Source organism: Zalophus californianus, chromosome 9 (assembly GCF_009762305.2).
Source record: "Zalophus californianus isolate mZalCal1 chromosome 9, mZalCal1.pri.v2, whole genome shotgun sequence".
In the NCBI taxonomy this organism is placed as follows: domain Eukaryota; kingdom Metazoa; phylum Chordata; class Mammalia; order Carnivora; family Otariidae; genus Zalophus; species Zalophus californianus.
In genome coordinates this window covers 31653624-31676535 of record NC_045603.1, presented here as the reverse complement: position 1 = coordinate 31676535, position 22912 = coordinate 31653624, and the positions used below count along the sequence as shown (strand labels likewise).

General features: G+C 33.6%; 2 protein-coding genes across 4 annotated transcripts in view; one reads left to right on the top strand and one right to left on the bottom strand.

Moving 5' to 3' along the window:
• CEP290 (centrosomal protein 290) overlaps window positions 1-22912 on the bottom strand; it is an 85562-nt gene that overhangs the window by 34184 nt on the left and 28466 nt on the right. For all 3 annotated transcript variants that reach the window (XM_027593663.2, XM_027593664.2, XM_027593662.2), the window contains 13 exons: window positions 21692-21856; window positions 20958-21107; window positions 19035-19150; window positions 17708-17810; window positions 17387-17617; window positions 13515-13688; window positions 9295-9406; window positions 7547-7752; window positions 6435-6586; window positions 3168-3279; window positions 2070-2525; window positions 1404-1568; window positions 151-258 (listed from right to left, as the gene is read on the bottom strand). In XM_027593663.2, the coding sequence (XP_027449464.1) occupies window positions 151-258; window positions 1404-1568; window positions 2070-2525; window positions 3168-3279; window positions 6435-6586; window positions 7547-7752; window positions 9295-9406; window positions 13515-13688; window positions 17387-17617; window positions 17708-17810; window positions 19035-19150; window positions 20958-21107; window positions 21692-21856 (2250 nt within the window). The remainder of the gene's footprint in view (window positions 1-150; window positions 259-1403; window positions 1569-2069; window positions 2526-3167; window positions 3280-6434; window positions 6587-7546; window positions 7753-9294; window positions 9407-13514; window positions 13689-17386; window positions 17618-17707; window positions 17811-19034; window positions 19151-20957; window positions 21108-21691; window positions 21857-22912) is intronic.
• TMTC3 (transmembrane O-mannosyltransferase targeting cadherins 3) overlaps window positions 15264-22912 on the top strand; it is an 87995-nt gene continuing 80346 nt past the window's right edge. Inside the window, exon 1 of the mRNA XM_027593668.2 lies at window positions 15264-16761. The gene's annotated coding sequence lies outside the window, so the exon portion shown is untranslated. The remainder of the gene's footprint in view (window positions 16762-22912) is intronic.

Sequence of the window (22912 nt, the reverse complement as noted above, 5' to 3'; positions counted from 1 at the left end):
TGTATGACAAGGACATAGTTAAACCCCATTTATATTTGAAATATAAGAAGATAACATCAATTAAAATTCCATCTGACTTTAGAAAACATTTCTGTTGGTTAACATCATAGGTCATGCTACAGAGTAGCAAACAGAATTAATCATTCATACTTTTTGTGCTGCTTTTAGTATTTCATTTTGCTGATGGTCCAAAATGTCTAGTTGACGCTCCAGCTCAACTTCTCTTTGGTCCCAGGCCATCTGCCTTTCTTCATGAAACTGTACCAGAAACACAGAGACACTCACCAAGCATATAACAAAAGTGTTTATATACATTTTCTTATTTAATCCTCAAAACAACCCTTTGGGGTCACTATATTCTCATTTTATGGAAAAAGGAAGCAAAGTCAGAGAGATTTAAGTAAGTAATTTGCCTAAGATCACAGAGATAGAAGATGAGAAGTCAGGATTTCAATCTCTCTATGTACCCATCCATCCATAACAGTTAGTGACATGTACTACGTGCTAAGCATTAATCGAGGTAATGTGAACATAACAGTAAACAAAACCAAGTCCCTTTCACCATGAAACTTATGTACTAGTGAGGGAGAGACAGTCAATAAATAAATATGTCAGAGGGTGATGAGTGCTGGAGAAAAAGGAATCCCTATTTAGGGAATCCTGATGGTAGGATTTACAGTTGTATACTGGGTGCCTAGTGAAGGCCTCACTGATAAGGTAAGACATTTGAGCTAAGACTTGGAAGCAATGAAAGCATAAACAATACAAGGATCTGAGCTAAGAACACTTTAGGCGGAGGGAACAACATAATTTCTAAGGCAAGCAAGCATGAGCTTAGTGAATTTCATCTGTCTCTAAAGTATACGTGCTTTACTCTACCAAGCTGCCTTCTACACGCCATCAGTTGAGAGCCAGCTGAAATTCGTTAACTGTGAAAAGTCAAATAACTAATATCGAAATAAAAACTAACTTACCAACTAAATTTATGTGTTGTTCCTTTTAAGTTTAAAACTACCATTACGGGGTGCCTGGGTGGCTCAGTTGGTAAGAGTCTGCCTTTAGCTCAGGTCATGATCCCAAGGTCCTGGGATAGAGCCCCGCATCGGGCTCCCTGCTCAGTGGGAAGCCTGCTTCTCCCTCCCCACCCCGAACCCTGTGCTTGTGGTCTCTTTCTTGCTCTCTCTCTCTCAAATAAATAAATAAAATCTTTAAAAAAATAAAACTAAAAAAAATAAAACTACCATTACAATATAAGTAAATACAAATTTTTTGAATACCTTAGAAAATAAGAAACAGTATAAGAAAAATAACAGGAGCTACATTCAATTAAGAAAATAATGCAATTGCTCATGCAATATTCTTATGTTTAGCAACAAAAGAGCTAAATAAATATAAAGCGAAACCTTGTTCTGCTGCACAATTTCCTCCTCCAGACTGCTGATTGTATGCTCATATTCAGAAATTATATTATTCAAATATTTTATTTCTTCTTTATCCTTGACTAATTCTCGATTTAGTTTAAGCTCTTGAAGACGAAGTTCTTCTATTTTCATATGCCAATTGATTACCTAAACATTTACAAATAATATGTACAAATGTAAACACTACCTATATAAATATTTCTCCATTGATCCTAATAATTTTAATTGAAGTTTATATTCTATAATAAGGTAAAAATTATCCTTTGTTGAGGGACAAAGTTCTTTAGAATTTTCATACTCTTCTAAAAAATATGTGTGATCTTAATATAACATTCTTCAAATGTTTCTATGTTTACAAATAACTAAAATTAGTATTTAATAAATATAAACTTTTCTAGAGTGTTTAAAGTTCTTTGATAGTATACAATCTAAGCCTTTCTACCAAAACCGCTGTTTAGAAGAGTCTCATTTTACTTTTACAAACAGACATTTAAAAAGCCAAAACTCTTAACTTATAAAATCTACAATAATAACTTATAATTGGAATTTTGGTCATATAGTAAGCATTTTTCAGATAGCTACATATTAAGAACTTAAAATTACTATGTAACTCTTTTGGAAACACTGAACTGAAAGTCCATGTTTTACCTTTTGGGCTCCCCTGGCATCCTTTAGAGTGCTTATTAACTCTTCCAGCCCCTTTAACTTTAATTCCATTTCCATTGTTTTGTTTTCCATATTTCTATGCTCTTGTTGAGAATTTTTCATCTCTTGCAATATCTTCAGTTTGTCGTTTTGTAATTGAATCATTGTTTTAGAGAACTTTTCCTGTTGTGCCAAGGGTAAAGCTCCACTAAACTGTCGTCGTAGAGACTGAATTGTTTGGCGCAGATGTTTTGCTCTGTTTCTCCCCTCCAAACGGGCATAATAGAGAACCTGTTCTTTTTCATCAAGTTTCTGCTCTAAGCGCAAATTACGGGCCTCTGTCTTCTGTAGTTTAGATGTAACTGACTCCAAATTACCAAGAGCAGTAGCCTCACTAATTTGAAGGGAGATGATGTGTTGGTGCAACTTGGCAATCAGTGCCTTTTCATCAGACTGCGCCTAACATAAAAAAGTATATATTTATAGTTTCAAGTTTTTCTAATGACACTTATGGATTTAAAAACACAGATGACTAGATAAAATTTTAAAAAGTGTGGTACATGAGATCCTATAAAAATCTAGCCTAGCTTTAATTAAATTAAATTTAATTATCAAAACTTGTTAAAGAAAAAAAACCTAGAATCAAACATATTTAAAATCCAAATCTGGCATCTAACTTTAAATAAAAGTTGGCATATTACTGTTTTTTTCAACTTCCATACATAAATAAAAATATTGGTATAACACTAATGTGGACAATTTTTTTTATCCTAAAAAAATTTATAATGGTAGAATATGTGTGTGAAAGGCTACATATTAATACAAGAGAAAATATTGTTATTAAAGACTAACCTAACTATTTCTTCTCAGGTCTTAACTTTGATTAGCGGCCAGCACAATGTATTTGTAGGTATTTAAATGCTTTTCTGTATCATGAATGGTAATTCAAATTAAAGAGTTTTTCTAATCAGGTTACAATTAACAAGAATAAGAGCTTCTCTTTGATATGTTCTCTGATTAAAACTGTAAAATGACCCAACATCTGATGTGAATTTAGGAAAAAGGAAAAAATCTATTTAGAAGACCCAATACTGTACCTACCTGATAGTCTAACAGTTGCATTCTGACAGACTCTACTTCCTTTTCCCTGGACTGTTGCTGTGCATTCAAAATTTCAACTTGTCTTTTGGCAATATCAGAAATCTCTCTCAGTCTAGGAAGTGAAAGATACTTCAGGAACAATCAGGTATATTTTCTAAGTAAATACCAGTATTTCCGATTTCTAGACTCCTGGAAAAGCTGCTAATTTCCAGCATCTTAGTATCAAATACTAAAGCAAAATTTCCTCAACTGTTTCATGAAATATAATTCCATGAGAGGTTAACATGTGTTCTGTTAAAAAAACATTCCCAACATCCCTCCCCCTTGAAAATTCATAATACATAGTATTGTATGAAATGTTCTGAGAAGTTTTAAAGTAAATTATCTCAAACTATACATCTATAGCATTTTCCAAATCTATATGGCCATAGAACTCCTCTCCCACACTTTCTTCATAAGATACTTATTATCCTAGTTTGGCAGAGCTAGAATAAGGTATGAAGTAGGTTTATGTGACATAATTGTACAGTTAAGAATACAGAAATTTAAAATTCCTAGGTTCCCTAGGTGGATTAATATATGTTTTAATTTACAAGCTATCAGAAACTTGAAAAAGAGGGGCACTTGGGTGGCTCAATCAGTTAACTGTCTGCCTTTGGTTCAGGTCATGATCTTGGGGTCCTGCCCAGGATCCAGCCCCAAATCAGCCCCCCCCCATTCAGCAGGGAGTCTGCTTCTCTCTCTGCCCCTCCCCACCATTTGTGATCTTTCTTTCAAATAAATAAAATCTTTTAAAAAAATGTGAAAAAGAAAGACTATATGCTTACTACAATTAAAATGGGGGAAGCTTGATAGTAAATTATTAAATTTCCTACAAGACTACTATTATAAGAGCACAGAGGGAAAGTAAGATGTATTTTACTTTGGGCAAGAATAATTTTAGTTTACTGTGATAAGTCAGGTTTCCTCACATTGATTAGAAAGTCTCATTGCCAGTTACATAAGTTTTAAAAATTAAAATATAATAAAATGAATAATTATAAATGAGTTTATTTCAAAAGGTGAGGTCTATGAGGTTAAGAGGAAGAATACCAAAGGAGTCCTTCATAGTGAAATGGGCTGAGAATAACAGATACTCCCAAAGGGCTATCAAGGCTCCAAAAAACAACTTTATGATGGGCAAGCCAAAAAACCCTTTTCATAAATAATTATTTGTCTTTGAGAAATCAACTTATGGCTCCTATTACCTTTCTACTGAATTGACAAAAATTATCCAGAATGAGTACAAAGCATCTACTTGGCACACAGTATTTATTTCTTACATATATATATTTTGCATTCCAAGTGAATAGATTATTTCCACATGTAAAATAAAAATCACAATGTTACTTTAGGGTTATTAATTATGTGAGTTAGTATCAGTTTAATACCTAGCACAGTACATAGTACTCAATAAATGTAAATTGAAGCAAAATCCGAATTTTTCATATTTTTATAGCAATCTTATAGAACAAGTAGAAGAGATAAATAGTAGTACTGCCTTAAAAAATGAAGAAACTAAAATTTATTCTATTTTTTTTAATTAAAAAATATTCTATTGCTGGGGCACCTGGGTGGCTCAGTTGGGTAAACGTCTGACTCTTGATCTCAGCTCAGGTCACGATCTTAGGGTCCTAAGATCGACCCCACATCGGGCTCCGCAATCAGTGTGGGGTCTGCTTGAGATTCTCTCTGTCCCCCTCCATCTGTCCCTCCCCTGCTCGTACTCTGTCTCTAAATAAATATTTTAAAAATATACACATATCTTACTGCTAAAAAATGCCACCCATCATCTGAACTTTCAACAAGCCATCATCTTTTTGCTGGTGGAGGGTTTTCTTTTAATGTTGATGGCTGCTGATTGATCAGGGTAGTGGTCGTTTAAAGTTGGGGTGGCTGTGGCAATTTCTTAGTATATTTATTTTATTGTATTTTATTCCAGTATAGTTAACATACAGTGTTATCCTGGTTTCAGGTGTACAATATAATGACTGAACACTTCCATACATCACCTAGTGCTCATCCCAAGTGCACTCCTTAATCCCCATCACTTATTTAACCCAATCCCCGCCCCCCACAACTACTCTCTGGTAACCATCAGCTGTTCTCTAGAGTTAAGTCTGTTTCTGGGTTTGTCTTTCTCTTTTTTTTCTTCCTTTGCTCATTTGTTTCATTTCTTAAGTTCCACACATGACTGAAATCATGTGGTATTTGTCTTTTTGTGACTGACTTATTTCACTTGGCATTATACTTTCTAGTTCCATCCATGTTGTTGCAAATGGCAAGATTTCAATCTTTTATGGCTGAATAATATTCCAATAATTGGAATACTGCAATATTATTCCACATACCACTCCTTTAACCATTCATCTATCAATGGACACTGGGCTGCTTCCATAATTTGGCTATTGTAAATAATGCTGCTATAAACATGGAGGTGCATGTATCCCTCTGAATTAGTGTTTTTGTATTTTTGGATTAAATACCTAGTAGTGCTATTACTGAATCATACAGTAGTTCTATTTTTAACTTTTTGAGGACCCTCCATACTGTTTTCCACCAGTCTGCATTCCCACCAACAGGGCAAGAGGGTTCCTTTTTCTCCACATCCTCGCCAATACTTGTTTTTTGTGTTTTTGAGTTAGGATTCTAACAGGTCTTAAGTGATATCTCATTGTAGTTTTGCTTTGCATTTCCTTGATGATGAGTGATGCTGAGCATCTTTTCATGTGTCTGCTGGCCATCTGGATGTCTTCTTTAGAGAAATGCCTGTTAATTTCTTCTGACCATTTTTAATCAGATTTTTTTTTTAGGTGTAGAGCTGTATAATTTCTTTATATACTTTGGATACTAACCCTTTATCAGATATAAGAAACTTAAATTTAAATAAATTAAATGACCACCCCCCTTTCCTCCAAAAAAATATCAGTATGTGGAAGAACTAGGCTGCATAGGGTCTGAATTCCAAGTTCCGTGCTTTCTGCAATACTATTCCTGGACTCTGAAAAATAAGAATCTTGGGAAGTTTTTCCTCTTCAATATTATTATCTATGCCTGTTAAAAACTAATCTTGTTAATATTATTTAATCTTGTTCTTATAAAAAAAGAAAAATAAAAACGACCAGTATCAATTCCACGAAGAGTTTTACCCCAACCACTGTAATTAGGTTTCTTAAAGATGAATTAGAGTAGACACACCTAATAACTGAAAAGTTTGGATGAACTTACTTTGATACTTCAACTTTTAGTTCCATTTCACTCTTCTCTAATTCTAGAATACGTTGCCTATCAGCATCACTTACTGTCTTGCTCACACTATCAGCTAATTCATCTCTTAACATCTGTTCCACCTTCTGTGCTTCCAAATTGATTTTGGTAAGCTAAGAAAAAAATAACAAAAAAATGTTCAGATATATCAGTTTTTGGTGAGGTTTTCCCTTTCAATTTAGCTTTTACCATACCGCAGTTCTCTTTACTTGGCATTAGGCAAGCCATATTGAATTGGGTGTGATGAAATTTTAAGAATAAATTGAACAGGGTAAAGAGAAAGAGTCAGGAACACATTATAAAAACTCTGGTTATATACCAACCCACCAAAGTCATTTATATTAGACAACTCACAGTCTAATATTTGAATCTCTGATTTTCTTAAATTTGTTTGAAATGTGGTGTATGTGTTATACTTTACTTCAATTATATCATCTATAAATAAATACAAATGAGTTAATAAAATCCTATTAATATATATTTAGTGACTCAGTTAAAATAAACAAAATGACCTATGTTTAAAATATATACTAAGTCTCAAAAAAATATACAAATTCTCAAAGTAAACATTACAAGAGTTCTTTTTTCATCATTGTTGAATATTTGCAAACTATATTTATTGCCATCCAGTTTAATATTTCTGACTATATCAAAAAAGTCTAAAATTTACTATTAAAATGTAAAGTCCTGAGAGCAGAGATTACTGTCTATTTTGTTTCCTGCCCTAACACCAGCCCCCATACAGTGGTCCGGCACATGACAGGCACTCAATAAATATTTGTTAAATGAATGGATGGTAGTGGAAGGCAACATCATTATTAAGCAGATAATACCTTTTTGCATTAACTCTAATGTAATGCTGATGAGAAGTAAGAACTTATTCACAGAAATACCTGCTTTCTTTTTAAACATTTCAGATTTAAAAATACATCTTTTATTCTTTTATATATATATTACATGAAGCACAAGCACTATACTACGTTACTTCAAAAATACAAACTAATCACTCACAAAATACAATGTCTAACATGACTAATTCTTACTCTAATTGCATGATAAAAATTATATCAAACCTCAGCAAATTTGGTTTCCAATTCAAAATTACGTTCTTCCATTTGCTTTAATGAAGTCCTTACATGTTCATACATTTTTTGAGAGTGTTCAGCCCGCTGCCTTTCATTTAATTCCTTCATCTCCAGCATAGTGATTTTTTTGGAAATAGAAACAATTTCACTGTTGGTTATTGATTTCTTTGCCTTATCCATGTTTGATTCATTTCCTATATGCAACAATACTAAGTCAATCTCAAGCTGTTATCAAAATCATATCTCAAATATTTTAGCCATTATAGACAAGGATGCAATAACATGGTTCCATGGAAAACACATGAGCCTTATTATGACAGACCTGGATTCCAGTCTTAGCTCTAGTCCTGTTTGGATACTGCCTATCCTATTTCATCTCTCTGGAACTTACATTCTTCATCAGTCATATGATAATAAAAATTATTCCTCATAGAAATTTAGGAATTTCTATGGGGAATCTAGCACTTAATTGAAGAGAGATAGGGTGAAATGAACACAGAACTTACCACAATTGTATGTAATACTCTTTTTTTTATATCTTAGGATATAAGATACCTTCTTTCATGTAGAAGCTACATGGAAGTCAATTCACTTTTAATCTCTTAATAAATTAAAAATTTCATTTCTGAAAGTAGCTTCTTTTAGATAATGTTAGGCCCAAAGTTAGTCTTCACTGAAGTACTACATGTCCCAATTACCAATTTAAAAAAACAGCTGTATTTTATAACAGAAACTCTGAATAGTATTAGAGATCTAAGGTCTAGAAAACAAACATAAACACTTTATCCAAAGGAGCAAATTTATTAGAAAATTATAAAGCACAATGCCAGTAAGATAAAAAATTATTTAAATACCATAAACCAGGATAACCATTTGAAAAACTAATATGAAAAACCCTATCAGGAGGCACAAAGATTTTAATATCCTGTGAGACAGTAATATCTCTGTTAGATATACCTGAAGATGTTCACTGCAGCACCACAAGCAATAGCAAAAATAAGGAAACCTAGTGATATAATCACTGAAACAGTAAGATATTGCATGAATATTTGTATGTATAAGATCATGAATAAAACAAATATTTTGACATCTAAGTGAATATAATATAATGTTAATGTATATATTTTTTCCATTAGAATCAAACTTACATTTTATTTATTTATTTTTTATTTAAATTCCAGTTAGTTAACACACAATGTAATATTAGTTTCAGGGGTACAATATAGTAATTCAACACTTCCACACAATACCCAGTGCTCATGTAAACATGGATAAAGTGATACAAAAAATAATAATAGTCAAACTATGGGCTATATAAATTCTTTTCAAAATTTTTTTGATGTTTTATGGTGACCTTTTCATTTAAATATATCAAATGATGCATTCCCAATAGAACTTTACACACGGTGGAAAATTCCTAATAGTACCACTAAAATATAGTATTTAAAAATCATCACCAGTCTTGACTGTTAAATGGTTCAAAATAGCTAATGCTTAGTCATAATTTTTAACATATATGATTTCACTAGGAATAAATCTAATTAAATAACTAAAAATCAAATTTTGGTAGAGATTAGCAAAAGATATTACTCATCAACTGCCTGCTAAATTAACTGTTAGGCAGAGTTTTTTATCAAAATACTTCCTTTTCACCTAATATAGAAAAGGAACTATATATGAAAAATATTCACTGTTAGATCTTCATCACTTTATATTATCAGAGTCTTAATACCTACCTAATTTAGTTTCTTGCTCCCAGGCTTGTTCGATAGTGTAAAGTTTTTCCTTGGTAATCTCCAGTTCTTTATTTATAGATTCCATTTGTTCTTTTAGGGATGCATTTTCACACTGAATAAAACAGACACATCACTGAGAAACTACATTGTAATTCAGGCTAATACCACAGCAGTGATATTGCCTTAACTTTATATAATATTTCCTAAAACTCACAATCTAGTTTTTTTTAAACAAAATTAGGAGCTCCCCTACATGTAATACATACATATACATACACACACACACACAGAGAGAGAGAGAGAGATACACACATACATATAGAAAATATTATTTTAAAGTAATCATCAAAATCTCGTGTATCTGATCTGTGGCTTCTCAGCATTAGCTTCTGCCATGTGCATTTTGGCCAAGCTAGAATACTTAGAATTTCACAACCGTTAACAATGAAGATTGCTCACTTCCCTGTTTCACACATATAGTTACTGAGCATCCCTAGCATGCTATCAGTGAGGTGCTGCATGTCCATGGTGAAAAGAAACACAATATTCTAGCCTTAACAGGCCTCACCATTTGGTGTCTGTGGGTATGTGTGTATGGCAGGAGTCGGGGAGGGTGTGGAAGGCAGCAGACAGTGAACAGGTAAGCAAACAAAATAATTATTAATGTAAACATCTAGAAAGATACAAAGTATGGATTCAGAGAAAAACAAAAGGAGTCAAGTCAAGATAAAGTGGTTAAAGAAGGTATTAACTCCTGAAGAGGTGGTATTTAAGCTGAAAACAAAGGTATTAGAAGGAGACAGTCTTGAGAAGAAACCAGCCAGGGGAAGGGCTGATGTATGGACAAACCCGGATACTCTGATGCAGGCCTGAGTTTGAGGCGTTAGAGGACTTGAGCACAGTCAGCCAAGATAACAGCGAAGAGTGCTATGAGGTAAAGTGGGAGCGAGAACAGAGCCACACCGGGCCAGGCATGGTATGTCAAGATAAGGAACTGGAATTTAACTTAATATATAATAAGAAACCATAAAGATTTCAAGGAGGAAGTTTTAAACAATCATTCTGAAGGCAATGTAGAGAATAAATAAAGGGGTACTCAGGAAAATCAGAAATTAGGAAGATATTGTAAAGTCCCAATGAATAGGATCCTAGCAGTGAAGATGGAGAAAAGAGGACACATGTGAATGAATTATATTCAGGAAATAAAAATGACAGGGGAGAGGAACGACCAGAAAGCAACTCTAAGGTATCTGCCTTCCCTGAGTAGGTAACATTAGTGCATATTGAAACAGAAAAGACTATGAGAAGAACAGACATCAGGAGATTATTTTGGATAAGTTACATTTGAGATCCCCCTGAAACAGGAGTTGTAAAGTAGGTAATTCCATTACAGCCCTGAGAAGTCAGACTGGACATATAAATGTAGGAGTTGCCACATAAATTTAATATGCTCATTTATTCTTTGTTTTAACAAATAGAATGCTTACTGTATGTCAGGTATTCTAAGCCCTGGACCTTTAATGATAAATAAATTCTATCCTAGAACTTCTATTGTGTTTTTTTGGGGGGGGGTAGTTGGAAAAGAAGCCAATATATAATAGTGTCAGGTAATATGTGTTATGAAGAATGATAAAACAGGATAATGAGGTTTTCTTTAAAGGATATTTTATAACAAAAAGAAAAGCAAGCTAAGGGAATAAAACATGACTTTCTGGTAACAGGCACAATTACAACCTAGGTTCTAGGTAGTGTAAATACATAGGAAAACAACAAAAGAGGGATTAGAGTGTTTTAAACATCTTTCTACCCCTTTTTTTCTCTTAAATCCTGACTTCCAAGGAGAACTTTGGTCTTGTTCCAGATCCTATTCTCACCCCCACCCCGGCCTTGGCAGCGCACGCACGCTCTTACCATCCTCCTCGCCAATCTTCAATCATTCTCTCCCTATTCGCTCTAAATCTTCTTTCCTAACTGGTGATGTATTGTATGGTGACTAACATGATAAAATAAAAGAAAAAAAAAATTTTCTTTCCCTCTTCCCTCAAACTTCATTGGTCTCCTTTATTTAAAAGAAAAAGAGTTGAGGCCCCTGGGTGGCTCAGTTGGTTGGGCGACTGCCTTTGGCTCAGGTCATGATCCTGGAGTCCCGGGATCGAGTTCCGCATCGGGCTCCCTGCTCAGCAGGGAGTCTGCTTCTTCCTCTGACCCTCCCCCCTCTCATGTGCCCTCTCTCTCTCATTCTCCCTCACGTAAGTAAAATCTTTAAAAAAGAAAAAAAAAGAAAAAAGTTGATAAAACAAATCTTCCTCTCGATTCTACCTCTGCCCATATCTATTTCCTTTTTCTTCTGTCATCAAATCTCTAGTTTTTCTATTGCCTTATCAGCCATTTGGGTTTTGCATTTTCTTATCACCCACTCTCTTTATATTCTGAAATTTGATTTTCATCACCTTTACTGTCAAGACCTAATCACCACATGTGATGACCTTTGCACCATGGCTCTACACCATTTATCACTCTCTCAAGGTCAACATTTATTAGCTTTAACTGTGTGCCAAACAGGACGCACTAAACACACAAAAATGAATTACGTAGAGTTTCTGACATCAAGAAGCTTATATTCCAGTCGGGGATGCAGACATATCAACACTCATAGTATGATGTGATATAAATACCAGAACTAGGTACAAGACAGAGAACTAATATAAACAGAGGGGCTTTGTTCTATAAAGATGCTTCTGAAAAAAAAAATGTCTGAATGAAGTTTTAAGCCTGAACAGAAATTCACTGAGCACATAAGCTGGGGTGGCAGGGAGAGCTTTCTAGATAAGGAAACAGCAGGTACAAAGGAACATATATAGGAAAAAACACTGTGTTCCAGAAAACTAGCAGTTCAGTGTCAAAAACATAACTTGTAAGAGTACTTACAGCATCACAGGAGATGACATGAGGTAAGTGGGGGCTAATCATGAAAGGAATTTGACTTTTATTCTTTAAGTGACTAGCAGCTGTTGATAGGTTTGAAGCAGGGCATCACATGGTCAGGTTCATGTTTAGAATAATCACTGTAGTGGCAGTAAGGAGGAGGTAATACAGGAGATAGGGATAGGAGTAATGGCTACCACAATACACATAATAAAGAATAAAATGAAGACACTACCAACAGGGATAAATATATATTCAGAATTATAATTGAGATGCGGGAAGGAAAAGAAGGGATATAATTCAAATGCAAATTTTTTTAAATTTTAAGGAAAGATGAAAAATATTCTTTGGAAAAGTAGATAAATAAAAGTTAAAAATTACTTATTGCTATGTTATCTACATAACACATCTCTTACATAGGATTTTCACATGCTTCAGAGGAAGAGGGCACAGAACATGAAAGATGGGGAAAAAGTAAAATAAATTATTACCACACCTAAATATTCAAAATTTTCTATAAAAATTAACATAATCATCTCTCTTTAGCAAAAAACAGTAAAAAGGAAACTGATCATGATTACTTATAGTTAGTATTAATAAATAAATCAGATAATTTTGTAGGAGTCATTCAAAGCTATTTAAAATGACATTTGGGTGTACTATTGATTGTGTCCCTCTACACAAGTACAACCTATGAAGCCTCAAAATTAGACCTCATTCCTGTCCTGGGAGAGGATCACAAGAGAGTAAGTCAAAAGACATAAGCCCCTATTTTTGAAGAGGAAGATGAACAAATCAGGAGTTGGTTTTGCCTACTGTTAAAGATATGGAAGTCAAGTGGCTAAAAGAGAACTACAGAGGGTTCTGGGCCATATTCACATATTTTTTTAATGCAACTTATGATACTTTATCCTACTTTTTCTTATCTGTACAATAAGAAAGGATAGGAATTTCCAGAGCTCATCCATGGTCCAGGAAGAGCCATTCTTGGATATATCATTCCAAGAAACATAATAAGCCAAGGACTATAAGAAAAATATTTGCACTGGGTTCAGGGGGAAGAGAAAGGGATGGGTACTTAATGATGCTTCCTCTTTTGGTTATATTCCCTATCTGATTCATGCCCCTTTTTCTTTTTTAAGCGCCTGGGGAAAAGAGGCTTGATTTAATAAAATTATGCAAGTGGACTAAGGGAGGATGACAGGATGAAGTCATCTGGAAATCATTCTGCACCTACCGGTATCTCCCAAGAAAAACAGCTAACATTACAAGGTTCAGGGACCACATAAACTTACCTCTAAGTGTTCCAACTTATTTGTTCTTTGAACCAGTATATTATCTTTTTGCAAGATGTCCCTGTACTTTGCAGTCAACTCATTGTATTGTTTATTGGCCAATTCTAGTTCAGACAAAGAAACACTATTATCTATAACTTTTTGGAGAGCTGCAATCTTGAAAGTGGCCATTTCCTATGTAAACAAGGATACACTGAGTTAAGTGGTGTATTTTTTTCTGGTGAAGCATAAGATAATACAGCAAAAAGCAAAACAGATTTTAGAATCATTTTTTTTTTAAAGATTTATTCATTTGACAGACAGAGACAGCGAGAGAGGGAACACATGCAGGGGGAGTGGGAGAGGGAGAAGCAGGCTTCCCACCGAGCAGGGAGCCCGATGCGGGGCTTGATCCCAGGACCCTGGGATCATGACCTGAGCCGAAGGCAGACGCTTAACGACTCAGCTACCCAGGCGCCCCTATTTTACAATCATTTTTTTAAAAAAAAGATTTTTCATGTATTAAAAAATATTACAATAATTATTAATTTCTTTATATAAGAAATATTTAGAAATTTTAAATAATAAAAATAAAAATGAAGGGAATCCTTTCATGGCTATCACAGTAAAATGAAATTTAATTAATTTCAGAAAAGCACACTACAAAAAAAAAAAGCACACTACACAGCAGCAAGAAAATGTATCACTTAGAATGTATCTCTGGATGACTTTTCTAAATTTCATAAGATTAAAAAAAATTTGCCTTTAGTTAGCTGAATGGCAAAATTAGCATCACCACATTACGATTTAGCCATTTCCGCTTATTACAGTTACACAGAGTAGCTTTGTAAGAAGAGAAAACCTGTGGTTCACACGAAGGAAACAATACTTGATGAAAAAAAAATTTCTCTCAATCATAGCTATCTCAATATGAAAGACTTTAAGTTACTTGTTTCATGTTCTACTCATCAGCTGTACAACTATAAAAAGTCACTGCTCAAAGATACTGTATTAACACTAAGAAGAAATATCTGAACTTTTATTTCTCTCTAGGTACATTGATGAAGTAGTGCAACGAATAACCAAATTTATAAAGTGAGGAAGATAAAGAATTTACGGTTAAAATTTCTTCTTAAGTACAGTAATGAGGGAAAAATATTTGTAATAGTGCTTCACATCTCATTTTGACAGCTTCTCTTTTCCATCCAAGTAAGTACATATTATTCTACCCTACCCTTGGAATTTGGTTTCACACTTTCTTTGGATGGGGAAGAGCTTCCCATTTCCAATCCCCTAAAAATACCCAATTTTTGGCTTCCCAACTGTCAGGCACCAGCCCCCAAATTCAGGCTGAACAAGCAGGTTGAGGAGAAGAGTATTCTGGTTCTGTTTTCCCTTCTCACACACTCGCTATATGTGCAAAACTCCAAGAAAAACACAAAAATAAAAAAAGAACATTTCTTAAGACTCAAAATTCCCTTATTACATGTCCAAAGAAAAATAGCTTTCATTATTTAACAAGTTCCTTTTTGCATCAGCGTTCAGCTTTAAGATCACATTGAAAATAAGTTTGTTAGCATGACAATTTCACCTATTATTAAAAGCGAATAGTAAGGAACTCAACTTCATTTTAATTCTACTTTGAATTCTTTTGTGTTTATATGATCTTATGTAAATTTGGACATGTAAACTGAACATGTACATGCTTAGAATAAGCTACATAAAACAAGATGTAAGGCAAGGTGTAAAAGTACACACAGCATGCAACGTCCTGTGTCTGTTAATATCTTCAAAAAGAATCATTAAAAGGATAATCAGTTACCTATAGCAGGTAGGGCAGAATGGAGTCAAAGTATAGGAAAAGAAGTAAGATTTCTCTGACTATATGTTTGAAACATGCAAATGTTTTATATATTCAAATCAATTTAAAAAAAGAAAACTAACCTCTGAGTTTGAAGACAAATGCAAAACAAATGAGCCTAACTATATGTCAAATTTATAGCATAACCACACAAAGAAAATTATTTCAAGTTACTGTAGAAATATATTACCTTGACTATACATCCTATCGAACGATATTCTAAAGAAAATAAGAACTATAAAGAAATTTTAAACTAAATCTGGTAGCATTGCTGCTGTTGTTAATACCAATGCAAGATTATCTTCAAATTAATGTGTGAATATTACAGGATAGAGCAATTATTTTAATGTTAATAACAGATTTCCATGTAAGAAAAAGGAAATACAAGTACAAAATCAAAGGCCAGTAACAACTCCATACCATTTCCTAACCCCATTATATTAAATCTGAACTGGAGATAACAATATTAACTCATGGTTTTAATATACACATATTTTCCTAATTTGTCCACTGAAAGGGACCAGTAGCAATGAAACTTCAAGAAGAGTAATCTCTAGTGACCAGTTTTGGTATCTAAATGCCTTTCCCACTAAAAAGAACCAGGGTTCTTTAGAGTAATGGTATATTCCAAACCTGGATAAAAGTATATAAGGAAAATCTTGAACATCTTGTTGTGCCAGAAAACAAACCAACATTTGAAGCCTGGTTCAAAGACTACTGGATTATTGTCAAAAGGAATCAAGAGCCGGCTTTAAAGGGCTCCCACTGGCCAAAATTAAGACTAACAAACAATGACTAAGTGTGTGAGTCTATAATGATACTGAAAGAAGAGAAAGCTGGGGAGGTAGAAGCAAGAGTATACCAACTCTGATTTCTGAGGACTAGTCATTAAAAAGGAAGAATGAAGCTTTTATCTTGTCTTTCTAGTAGGAACTATACTTCAAGATAACCAAATAGGTTGGGCTAATGAGGAAAAGCTCTTTATTTTACAAAGGACTATCAGCTAATACATGTAGAAAACATAATATAACTAGAAAATAATTTTTGCAACTCCTAATGAAATAACTGCGCCAGATAACAACAATCATTAGTGGCTATTAATGCCATCAGGAGCACTGGCAAAGAACTGGTTATTTGCATGGTACCAAAATATCACCAGTTAACTCACTTACTAATAGAGATACATGGCTGTTTGCCTCTTAAGACAATAATCACGCATGAAACATGGGACTACCAAACATTCCATCTCTTGAAGTGATGCAACATAAAGTAGAACTTATAAAGTACAATGGATTATGGATGGAGTATTCTAATCAAAAATGTTTAACCTGACATATCCAAGGCTTCAAAGCTTTTAGCAAATACAATGAACAGAGGAATAAGCAAAATTACGAAGAAAATAATCAGGTAAATCTTCAACATTTTTCAGAGGGGGAAAAAAAACAAAACAGGAGATTCTATGAATATTAAAGACTTAATGACACGTAACATCCAAATACAATGCAGGATCCTTCACTGGATCCTGGAACAACTGAGGAAATGTGAATATGGCCTAGACATTAGAGAATTAAGGCAATTATTGTCCATTTTGTTAGATGTGATAAAGTTATTGTGTTATGTAAACAAAAAAAAGGCTTTGTTTTTTAGAGATGCAAACTAAAATATTCAGGGAAGAAATGTCTGCAATTTATTCCTACAAGGAACAGATGAAGCAATAATGCAAAATGTTAATAAATGTTAACTACTGGGGCGCCTGGGTGGCTCAGTCGTTAAGCGTCTGCCTTCGGCTCAGGTCATGATCCCAGGGTCCTGGGATCGAGCCCCGCATTGGGCTCCCTGCTCCGCGGGAAGCCTGCTTCTCCCTCTCCCACTCCCCCTGCTTGTGTTCCCTCTCTCACTGTGTCTCTGTCAAATAAATAAAATCTTTAAAAAAAAAATGTTAACTATTAATCCAGGTGATGGTTATTCATTATACTATCTTCTCTTCCTCATACTTGAAAGTTTTTATAGTCAAAAAAAAAACCAGATGTACCTTAAATCGTTGCAAACGTCCAATTTTTTCACCAACTTCAGCTTCCATTGCTATCAATTCATTCTTTTGTTTCCCATTTTCTTTCCTAAGCTGTCGCTCCATTTCTACTAAAGTAGTATACTGTCTTATGAGTGATTTTTCATTCACTTGCAAGACTGTGATTTTTCTACTATTTTCTGAAAGTGTTTTTTTCATTTCATCCGAATCCATCTGAAGAGCACTAAGCAAATTCTGCACAAAGACACATTTATATTACTTGTTGAATGTGGCTATCTTAGTTTGTATGATATTGTACATTGATTTTAAAAGAGTTTTACTTACATTATATTCTTTTACTTTTATAGCGTTTTGTTGGATTTGATCCTCTAGTTTTTTCTTTTCCTCTTTCACTGTTTCAGATTCTATTTTCCAGGTCTCCTTTTCACTTAAAAAAAAATAAAAATGACAAAATAATAAACCTAATAAAATATTTAACTACAGGAAAACAAGAGGCATCACAGCTACTGGTATCCGATAACAGAATGTCTCAGAATTCCATTCGACAAGGATTTAGCCTGGAAGTCCTATTTTTATTAAATAAATGCATGTAAAGAAATTATTTTATCAAGTTACTTTCATTATTCCATTAAGTCACAACTCTACTACTGTTACAATAAAACAACTGAAGCTGAATCTTACAACATTTTATTAATAGAAAACAAAGAGGAAAATAGTCAACACTCCAAACTAATTCTGGAAATTAGTTCTCAATATTTTGACCCTACTCTTAAAACTTAAGGGTTAACCAGTTGCAAAATACTTAGAATACAAACAACAGTAGAAATCATTTGACTTAAAAGGTGTGTAAGACACTGTTGTTTACCCGAGGGACATTCTACAGTCACCTGCAATCTGGCAGGCATAAACAAGTGGCATCACTTTCTTTGCCACTGAATGGTTGAGACTTGAACATATGACTTGGACAACTCATTAGCCCAATTCTGGCTAATGTGCTCTAAGTCAAAGTCTGCTCTGCTAGAAGGTTCTGGAAAATTTTTTTTAATCTAAAAATAAAAAGTTGTGTGGGGAAAAAAAAACCTCTTCTACAGTGCATGGTTCCCTCTCCCTTGAACTCCTGCATCTATTCTATAAACCATAAAAGGAGATAATGACAACCCTTAAACACAGCCTACCCTATAATTACCTTCGGGTTTCTTGTTAGATCACATAATAATTACCCTTCATGTTTAAATCACCTTTGATCTGGTATTCTAATGACTTCTAAGAAAATTATTTGGTTGATATAAATGAAATAGCAGAGATAAGGAGAAACATTAGTTACCAATGAAAATATATCAATAATGATGACAAGGATGATGAAGAATGATGCTAACAGCTGACATTTACAAAATGTTCACGTGCCAGGACATATGCAAAATGTTCATATCTGAGCATTTTCATATAACAATTCAATTAGATTTTGTAACAACCCTATGAAAAAGGCATTACTATCTCAGAAATTTATAGGTAAGGAAACTAAGACATAAAATAGAAGGGAAGAGGCACAAGGGAAGGGTAAAATAAAATATCTAAGTATTTTCTCACATTTCTTTCATCATTAAAAAGAATATGCTGCAATTACATTATAAAGTTTTGCTAACACTTATACCTTAGATATTCCTTATATAATAAGCTTTGCTGATGACGAATTACTGCAAATTTTCTGTTATAGTCTTCAAGAGAATCTTCTAAATTCTTTAATTTATTTTCTTTACATTCTAGTTCCTAAAAATTGGTTTAGAAATAAGAATGCAAAAAGAATCAGAATATATTTTAAATTGGAAAGTATAAATTCATACTGACAAGATTATAGAAAAATATATAAAAGAGAATATAGTTACCAAATTCAATAGCAGCACAGATAATTTCTTTTTTTTTTTTAAAGATTTTTTTATTTATTTGACAGAGAGAGACACAGCGAGAGAGGGAACACAAGCAGGAGGAGTGGGAGGAGAAGCAGGCTTCCCGCCGAGCAGGGAGCCCGATGCGGGGCTCGATCCCAGGACCTTGGGATCGTGACCTGAGCTGAAGGCAGATGCTTAACGACTGAGCCACCCAGGCGCCCCAGATAATTTCTATAATATCTGGAACATCTTAGTTTAAGGCATATGGAAGGAGGCAATATGTATAAAGAGAAGTACTATAAAACCGGTAAAATTATCTGTATCATATTTGATAGTTTCAGTAACCATATAAATGATCAGATCCTCTAGTCATTCAGCCTCACATACCCTTTTGTGAACATATCTGTTCATGCCTCCAATCAAACAATGCTTTCCAATGGCTTCATTTTACAGACAAAGAAACAGACTTAGAAAGATTAACTCAACATTAAAAAGCTCATTAAAACTACACTTGGTAGCCATTACTGAGCACATATGGCAAGCCTGGTGCCAGGTGCCTTACATACATGCAAATCCAACACTTAAGAAGTTAGGTCTTGTGTGGCTCTGAAGGCCTTGGCTACATCTATCACTCTTAGGACTGGAAGTCCAACTACGTGTTTTGCCGCTATGAACAGGTTTTCAGATTCCCAATTGGCGCTCTTTAATCTACCACAACACCTTTCATATATTTTTTATATAAAGATGAAAAAAATTGTCTGAAGCAACATGACAATGACACACTACCATTACTTGTTGACAGTGTCCCTATACTACAGAAGAATAAGAGAAGTCATAAAGAGTGCTAAAGTTATAAATTTAAACGTAATGATATAACATTAATTATAAAGTAATATTTTAACAAGTGGTAAGGTTGTTCCTCCCTAACTTAGATAACATACAAATTCCAATATTTAAAAAAAGATTAAAGTAATTTTCAAATACAAGTATTTAATAATCATAACTCAAGTATATTCACAAAGGGATCATCTAGGAGATGGAGACAGTAGTGCTTATAATCAAAAACATATTTTCATTGATTCCAAACACATTTTTGTAATTATATTTCAAATGAATGTAATGCTATGGGCATTCATACTTCAAGGGAAATAATAAAAAGTATCTCTCATTAGGCCATTCATAATGACCACAGTATAGGCAGCAAAACTGACAAACACAGGGAAAACACTACCCTAATTCACTAATTGATTAACACAAGTTTAAAGGGAAGAAATACATTAAAGACAATTTGATTTAAAAACTTTTTCTTGTAGTTAAAACAAAAAAAGGAACAATTTTAATCATTTCACTAAAAATTGTATCAGACTTTATTCACTTGAATTGCTTTTCCAACCAACACTAAATATAAGTGCTCCCCTATTTATACATTACCACCTTAGCTGCATGTTATTCTACCTGTTAATTATATGTTTCCTGACACATATATGCACAAGATATGTCAGCATGCTTCTTATACAGATGAATGGAATAAATTGCTTTTATTCGTAATATTTCATTTAATATCAAAATCCAATAAAAATATATCTCAATGATAATATTCTAAGGAATACTCAAAGGAATATATGAAGACTAAATTAAAAAACATACTACCAATTACTTTTGTTATTCACATGCAAAATTTTTACTACCTGTAAGATATGTATTAAATACTCATTTTGAGAATTAATAATATTGGCACTAGATGGTGCTATCCCATCAGGTAAATCCACTCCTTTAAAAACAACATTTGATCCTTCTGATTGCCGTAAAAGAATGGTCTCTTTTTCAAGATGATCTACCTGGAAACAAATAGTTCAGAAATGGGAGTCAAATCTCTTACAACCAAAGACAAATTTAAAAGCAGGTAACTTTTTCTTCCTACTGAATGTTTTTAAAAAGTAAATGTATGAATGCCCTACCAGGAATTAATTAAACCATACGTGAAATTCTATTTAGAAATACCTACATATAAACTTAGAATTTTTGTATTCTTTTATGTTATAAAAGGTACTTATTTCCCGCTTATTTAAGAAAAATCCAAAAAGGAGTTTTCTTTTTTTTTTTTTTAAAGATTTTATTTATTTATTTGAGAGAGAGAATGAGATAGAGAGCACATGAGGAGGGGAGGGTCAGAGGGAGAAGCAGACTCCCCGCTGAGCAGGGAGCCCGATGCGGGACTCGATCCCGGGACTCCAGGATCATGACCTGAGCCGAAGGCAGTCGCCCAACCAACTGAGCCACCCAGGCGCCCCAAAAAGGAGTTTTCTTAATGTTGAATTAATTCAAGAAGCATTTTCTCAGTCTTTTAGAAAAAATTAAAAGTTTCATACTAATACTCTGCTCATAATGCTTAGCATTTTCTATTATTTAATAATATTCTCACCTTTAAATTTGCTTTTGCCAACTGCTGAGAATAATTGATTGCCTCCTTCCGAGATTCCCTGAGCTCCTGTCTTAATTCTTCATTCCTTCCAGTAAGCTGATCAACTTGGGCTTTCAAATGCAGATTGGCATCAAAGATTCCTTCTGCATTCTTTGATTCTATAGCCTAATATATTTAGATTATATTGAAAAAATGTGAAGCAAAATAATAAAATCGTAGTAAAAAAAAAACTACCTTTTAAATAAAATTCACATTTAGGCATTTTACTCCTCCACTGACAGGCATAATAACAAAATATGCCAAAACCATTTCTTATTTATGAATCTAAATTTATAAAACTCTAGATTAACTTACATGAGTATTACCAAGCATAGTAATTACCTATTATAATATTTAACAAACATTTAGCTAATTTTAGTAGACTGACAGACTAGAAAAACAACTGGAAGGGCGTAAGAAGACTAGGGTTCAAATCTTAACCAATCTCTTACTAGCTCAGCAAGTGACTTAAATTCTTTAAACCTTAGTTTCCTTATCCCTAAAGAAGAGGAAATAATGTTACATCTGTCCACTTTACAAAGTTTTAATACAGTCAAAATGAGAATTTATATGCAGATACTTTGAAACTATTCAGCATCCATATTTAAAGCATGATCAAAGGAACTAAATAGTTACTACATTTAATTAAGTGAATTTTCCATTGCTTCCTCTCTACACAGTTGAAGCATATATGACAAAAAGGCAAAGTATGGTAACAATTACCCAAAAGGGCTGGAAAAGCAAAAACAGCATGTCAAATATTAAAATATTATCAAAAAGGCTTCATTGGTCCTAATTCTCTAACAGTGGCATACAAAAATATACATACACCCCAGTACACATCGACATAGTACATACATATAAATATATTTGCATTTTAAAGAGACTATATATAACAAAACTGCTAACTGCAAAGTAAAGAAAGCTTCAAAAAAGAAGGAAAAGACAAAGAAGGTTAGTGATCCAGAGTTTAACTTGAGGCAGAAGTTTTATAAAAGTAAGCTTTTACCCCCAAGAGACCTGGGCAGGGATCATATGGAATAATAAATTATACTAATTCAAAGGGGATACCAGGAAGACAGAAGTAAGTAGAAGGAGGTACTGTGACAGACATCAAGGTAGCCTAGTTAGCTGTCTTGATGAGAAATAGGACCATGTTGCCTACATGGTCTTTTATTAAAA